This window comes from Helianthus annuus, chromosome 11 (genome assembly GCF_002127325.2).
Source record: "Helianthus annuus cultivar XRQ/B chromosome 11, HanXRQr2.0-SUNRISE, whole genome shotgun sequence".
Classification (NCBI taxonomy): domain Eukaryota; kingdom Viridiplantae; phylum Streptophyta; class Magnoliopsida; order Asterales; family Asteraceae; genus Helianthus; species Helianthus annuus.
The window spans coordinates 104543360-104550848 of NC_035443.2; the positions used below are offsets into that span (position 1 = coordinate 104543360).

At 37.2% G+C, this 7489-nt stretch overlaps 1 protein-coding gene across 1 annotated transcript; it reads left to right on the forward strand.

Annotated features, from left to right (window-relative positions):
* Positions 1 to 4542: 4542 nt before the first annotated feature.
* Positions 4543 to 7083, forward strand: LOC110891802. Its single transcript, XM_022139360.1, has 4 exons — positions 4543 to 5047; positions 5267 to 5462; positions 5585 to 5871; positions 6740 to 7083. Exons 2-4 carry the CDS (start codon positions 5458 to 5460, stop codon positions 6895 to 6897), a joined length of 450 nt encoding a protein of 149 aa, XP_021995052.1. The 5' UTR covers positions 4543 to 5047; positions 5267 to 5457; the 3' UTR covers positions 6898 to 7083.
* The last annotated feature ends 406 nt before the right edge of the window (positions 7084 to 7489 follow it).

Consider the following 7489-nt stretch of genomic DNA (forward strand, 5'->3'; position numbering starts at 1 on the left):
TCAAGTAAAACCCTTAAATGATCCTGAGCTTGAAGTAGGGTTGTTCATGAGCCAAGCCGAGCCGAGTTAGGGCAAGCTCGAGCTCAGCTCGGATTTGAAACCGATCTGGCTCGGCTTGATTTGGTACGATTTTAAAAAGAAAAATTAATGCATAACTCTCAAATTTAGTAGTCTAAAATATTATTCCATAGTTCAAAAAACATATCCAAACTAAGTTCAACCAAATAACAATACTAGTTTATTAACCTTCAAATATGTCATAGATATCAAATTACACACATAAATACATGTAAATAATAATTAGTTTTTTTTGTAAAATATTAATCTATATAAAAATAAAATATATTACAAGTAAAATAATGCGAGCTACCAAGCGAGCCAAACCGAGTAAAATAATAAAATATGTCATTACGAGTCGAGCCGAGCTAGTCTCACTTTTTAACCGAGCCGAGCTGGCTCCGCTCAGGTTCAAACCAAGCCATATCGAGCAAACTTTTTCCAAGCTAAATCCAAGTGAGCTTCGAACGAGGTACAAGCCGTGAGCTTTTTAAACAACCCTAAACGTGTAACTTTATTTAAAATGTTAAATATGTAAGCATGATCATGTTTCTTATAAAGCTTGAGCTTTGAGTATGCTTGAGAGTGAATGTAACCTTTCGGTCTAGGAATGGTAATGGGCCGGGCTTGGGCCGGGTATTGGTAATCCCAGGCCCGTACCCAGTTGTAATTCTTTGTCCCATACTCGGTCCGTTATCCGTCGGGTATTTTTCGGGTAATTAACCGTCAGGTATTAGGCATACCCACGGGTATCTGGTATACCCGTTAATTTCTTAAAAATACCCGTTGGGATAAATGTGCAATTTTTACTTTGATGTTTATATAATTTACTATTTTAATGACAATAACAAATGAAAATATGATTAATAACTTACATTTCATATTCAGACCACATGTACTAAACTAAATTAAAACGATTACTTAATTAAGTAATTGTATCAAGACCACCTAATTGCATAAAAAATCCACATAATAAAGGGTTAAAGGGTGATAGCTTCCATATCCAATATACATGCTCAAAAATAAGTTATATGTTCGCTACACACTTGGCAGATACATATCCACATATGACTATAAAGAAGGTAATACGTACATATACTAAGTTTATATATATGAAAATCTATAATATGATATTTTCGGGTATTATTCGGGTAAATGAGCCGGGTATCGACCGGGTATCACTAAATCCCATACCCGTACCCATACCCGATTTTTTATATTTTTATGCCCGTACCCGGCTCATACCCATTGGGCTTCAGGTGTACCCGACCATATGTTTCGAGTTTTGGATATACCCATCGGGCTTGGGCTTTTTTGCCATCCCTATTTCCCGCCCTTTTCCCCACCCCTTTCCCTCTCATATCATAAACCTAACAGCTATCGGCCTTTTCCACTCCCCCTTCTCTCTCGCATATCGACGATTGTGATTCATCATTCTCTTCTCAAATTAATATCACATAAAAGTGGAATCTTGGCGTTTTTCATCAAAACCTGCCAAGTTTCTGAGTTTGATCAAGGTGGTTCATATAAGTGGAATCTTGGCGTTTTTCATCAAAACCTGCCCAAGTTTCTGAGTTTGATCAAGGTGGTTCATATGATTTGATTTGTTTTATTATATGTTATAGATTTTGTTGCTTTCTGTGATAAGTATGATATTGTTTCATGGAGAATTGTGAATTTATAGTAGCAAAAGACTTATAAGTAGAACAATATTATCACTAGGGATTCCTGATCTTTCTTAATCGAGTGTATAGAATCTCACATCTTATAACATTTGTTGGTTTTGATGAACTGAATGGATGTTTGAAGTATGAGGTTCTCTCCATATTAACTTGCAGATGAACAAAGAAACATTTATTTAGTAACATGATTAGGTTATTACAGGTTGCATCTTTTTTATTAGTCAAATTGAATACTCTTTTTTGGGATCAACTTTAGTTACTGCATAAGCTCCTTCTCCCTCTTCCTCAAAACCAGATATAGGGTTTTTAACGCCCCGCTGGCGGTATGCGCATATAATGTATATATGTGTGGGCGCTCTGGGGCAAAAGTGAAACTGCACTAATTTTAACGTTATTTTACTAATTTCGTGAAAATAACGTTAAAAGAGGGGGATGGTTAATCATGCATTATGTGGTGGCGTTGATAGCCGAAAGACAAGGGAGTACATGCACTAATCGGCCTTTGTCTTAACTGCTGAGTGTTATGTGCCTTATGTCCAAGGCTTGATGCAAAACTACTATCGAGCCGGGGGGTCTCACTGGAAGCAGCCTCTCTATTCCTAACGGGTAGAGGTAAGACTGTCTACATCTTACCTTCCTCAGACCCTACCTTAGCTTTGCTATTGGTGGGATTTACTGAGTATGATGATGAAATTGGATTTGATTTTGACCCATCCTCTCACGCGCCTCTCGTATGGACCGACGATAGTATAAACTTATAATCTTTCGATTTCTCATGCTCACACTCATCCGAACTAAAAGCTTCTAATAGACGGTGAATATTTTAGTAGTGTGTTTTAATTTATGATTGAAGAAGAAATTAACAAAGTTGCAACCTGTACTCGAAGGATCCGTGAGTTTCGGTCATTCTTTACAGCGTGTTAAATTAAGACTTTGGCGACCAATCAAGTAGTTAATCAAATTTGATATTTTAATTTCAGTTAATTGTTTTGTTGCTCTACTAGTCATTGGTTGATTGTCTCACTACTGTAACTGTATAATCTGATAAAAGGTTGTTAGTCAACACATGAGATTATGAGGTAGATTCATCCCAAAATTCTGGATAATGATGTTGTTAGTCAGGTGGCATTTGTCTCTTACATTTATTCCACAAATTTACCAAAATTAGAGGTGTATAGTTCGGAAACTGAAAGTAGACTTTCTGTAACGGGGTATTATTTGAAATTTTATTTATGTAACTACTTGTGTAGGTATTATAATTTGAAATATGGTAACCACTTGTATATTGAGTGTTTAGTTTGTCCTTTGTCCTAATTGTTGCATACAATTAAATTGCAGCTTCTGGATCCAAAAAGAAGACACGTTCGTAGTAGTTTAGCATACAGAACGACAAAAGCAACCGGCAGACTAACAATGACACAAGAATCCTGAAATTCTGGCCTAATCAGTAGATAACCAACATATATGGATTCCAGGCAGGGGCGGACCCACATAGAGTGGGTCGGGGTCCACGGACCCCAATCTTTTTTAAAAAATTAGTAGATTCGGTATATTAATTTTTTAACGGACCCCATAAGAATATTCAGTTGGACCCCATAGTATCAAAAGCAAAGCTGTTGTGGGGGTTAATCCCTTGTTTGCTAACAAAGAGGTCATGGGTTCAAGTCTAATACCAGCCGATTTTTTGTTAAAATACACTTTTAAAATGTTAAAATGAATGAAAATTTACTCAATTTATGCCTTTGTGCTTAGAAATGTGTTGTTTTGTTATTTATTTATCTTTTTTAAAGGTTCCAAGCTCAATAATTCACCCCGACCCGACCCGACCCAAACGACGACCGACCCGAAAATTCTATCGTTTGGGTGTAAAAAATCCAAGTATCAAAAAACTGGACCCCATTGGAAAAAAATCCTGGGTCCGCCACTGATTCCAGGCATGATAAAGTTAGAATGAATGTAGAAGGTGATCGACTAAGCAACTTGCCAGACGATCTTATCCGTAAAATCCTCTCTTTTATTGACGTTAAACATGCAATTCAAACAAGTGCTTTGTCATCTAGATGGAGGTATATCTGGACTTCAATGCCCTGTATCGATTTCTCAAGTGAGGGTTACTATATGCTGTCTAATTTCTCCAAATTTGTTACACATCTTCTGCCTAGCCGAAATAATCAAATAGATGTGTCTTCCGTTAAACTCACTTTTCATGGAAACGATGGCCATGCCCATGGAAATGATATCCACGTGCCGGTCAAAAAACTTTTGGACTATGCATTCTCCCACAATGTCCAACAACTGAATATTTCTTGCTTGCGTGTAAAGAATATCGAATTTCCTCTTTCTCTTTTTAGTTCTCAGTCTCTCAAACATCTCACTTTGACTGGGTATAGTCATGGTTGTAAAACAAGGTTTCCAAGGCCGAGTACTCTCCGAGTAGTCGCTACAAGGTAGGCTGCCGTGGCGACTTTCTTCGACTCCGCCTAATTACTCGGAGTCGGTCAAACGCGGTCAACCTCGGCCAGAATTGGATCTAGTAGGTCAACTCGGGCCTAGTTTGACTTAAATAATAATAAAACATAATTTCTATGCCCATCATATTAATGAATGAATATCATCTTCACGTATTTTGTTATAAATATTTGTAAATTTATGCTGTTTGACATATATTTAACCTCCAAAAAGTAATTTCTTTATAATTTAACATATCCGAGTACTCCCTGAGTACTCTCCGCCTAGACCGAGTACTCTCAACTCCCTGCTCGACCGACTAGGGAGCGCCTAACGACTTTTGCAACCATGGGTATAGTTACAAACATTTCATCATGACCCCACCCACTTGGGAGTTGCCAGCTTTAGCAACATTAAATCTCTGTTGTGTCACATTCTATGATGACTGTAGTGACAAGTGTGTTGGTCTTTTCTCCAACTGTGCGAACTTGAAGAATCTCACCTTAAAGAATGTTACACTGGTGGGCTTGAATGAATTCGTTATATGCCATCCTGGACTATCAAGTCTAACACTTGAAGATGGATCTGAGCATGTCAATGTGGTTACACCTCAACTCAAGAATCTCGTTATAAAATATTGTCAACGGATACATCTGATTTCTGCGCCCAACCTTTCCTCCTCGCATTTTGAACATCATTATTATATCTTGGACATTTCTGCAGACCTTCCCCATTTGGAGAAGGTGGATATACGTATTCTTAATCTCGATGTAGATTTGGCAAATTATCATAAAATGGTGCCTCTCCTTCAACGGGTTCATAGTGTCAAATTTCTTACACTGAACTCGGAAATTATCGAGGTATGTTGGTATTTGTCCTTAATCTTATCTTTCGACTTTCACATCTAAAAAGATTTTCAATATAAAAACGGAAATACTCTTCGGATATATTGTGAACATTTACACGTGTCAACCATTTCCATTTGACTGCTCTACTTACATGACTGTTAAGTAAAATCTACTCAGAAAAATAGACTTACGATCATGAGATTGCCTTAATGTCTTGTATGTTTTTTTCAGTTTCTTTCTTCATCCGTGGAACTAATCTCAAATCAACCTTCTCCATATGCCAACTTAAAGAGTGTAAAGATTTATCCTTTTAGTGTTAGCGAGGAGGATCAACCAGAACCAAATGGAACTATGTCTACTGAAGTAAAAAACTATTTTCTAGATAGTTCTCCAGGTGCGACCCTCACAATATATGGTTTCACATGAGGTATGTATGTACACCATGAAGTATTCTCTCATCTTCCCATACATGTTACTTGTTGACCTGATTACCCTAAGTTCTTTTTCAAGTAGAGTCTATATGCTCTAAAGTGAACCATCATTTGATAGTTTTCTGCAGGAGATTATAGCTGCGATGAATGTTGTATCAGCACACAAGCTTATGAGAAAATTGCAGGTGGTGTTAGATCAGCTGAAAGAAAATAGTGAAACAGACACGACTAATATGGAGCAAGTGGAAGTTGAGAACCATAGGGCACACCAAGACATGAAAGTGAAATGGCAATTTGGGGTAAGAATGGCACATATCAAGAGCTATTGGAAAGATCTGAATGAGCAGATGGAGAACGGTTATAAAACTACTGGTTGCATATGTTCAATGTTGCATAGGATTAAAGGTAGGGCTGTTTAAATCGCTCGCCGCTCATCGCTCGCTCGACGCTCGTTCGAAAATTGCTCGGAAAATGCTCGTTCGATTTGACGCTCGGTTGTAAACGAGCCGCTCTGCTCGGTTCGGTTTGTAAACGAGCCAAGCATGAGCAAAGGTCCGCTCGGCTCGGTTCGGCTCGAATTATTACGTTAATTAATATATATATATACACACATATATATATACACACATACATCTATAAACATGTATATACACACATATATATACATAAATATAAATTATACATATATATATACACACACTTACACATATATATACTTAAATATAAATTAAATTTATAGTTTTATATGTACCAATCCATTAGATTTTGGTGAACTATATACAAATTTACAATTATATCTATACGTACTAGCCCAACCACGCCAATAAAAAATTAAAATCAAAACTAAACGTAATTGTTCGTGCAATATGATCCTCGACTCACCTCAATGTTTCATGTCGTTACCCTAAGTCGATCGTCTCCTGCTCTCAACGTAATTGTTCGTGCAATATGATCATCGACTCGTCAGCCACAACATTGTTATTCATAAGAAAAAATATGATGCCATAAAATGTGCATGTTTTTAAAGACATAAAAACTTGAGACCCAACATTGTTACTATCTCTCTCAGCAAATTTAAATTGGGCAACACGGTTCCCAAATCGCTCGAACTTCGCTCGACGCTCGCTTGGAATTTTTGCTGCTCGAAAAATGCTCGCTTGATTTGATGCTCGGTTTTAAATGAGCCGCTCCACTCGGTTCGGTTTGTAAACGAGCTAAGCACGAGCAAAGGTCCGCTCGGTTCGGCTCGGCTCGTGAACAGCCCTAATTAAAGGAGTACTGAGAAAGCTGCCTGCATCAGATCGTGCTAAGCTGCAAACAAGGTTTTCTGGTTTGTGTCTAGAGGCTGACACCCTCATGGATTATATGATGGATCGTATGAAGGATCAATGTGATAACAAACCGAGATGTTTGAATGTCTACTCTCATTAACTTGCTACAACATCACAACAGCCTTACTGGCAAATTGTAATTTCTTAATTTTGCATATACTCGCATCTGAATCTCATAATTCTCGCAAAGCTGTAAGTATTTGAAAATTAAAAATGTTAAGTATAACCAAAAGGCTTGGTTGGTTGGATGCTAAGTGCATTATCTGATTTTTAGATTCAAATCTCACCTTCAGTTTTCCTATATTAAGTTGCCAGTTTACGTATCGGACCCTTGAACTTTAAGCTTCTGATAATGGCCAAACAACCTCTTAAGTTATGTAACACTTGTGTTTTAATCATTATATAATTTTCAAGTTTTCAAATATCCATTTTTTTTTTGTTTCTATAAAATACTACCATCCTTAAAGGGAATATCCATTATTATTATTGTTATTTATTAGCATAAACTGTGCTTACTGTTGCTATATATTAATTGGAATTTTATAGGAGTTATTTTAGTTAGTTTTAACTTTAAATAAAGCGTCCCTAGGCGTGAGGTGGTTCAACGCTTCTAACCACATGAGGCGACATGCGTACATGAGGTGCACGACTCAGGAGCGCCTCCTATACAAGACTAGAATATGTGCTTTTAG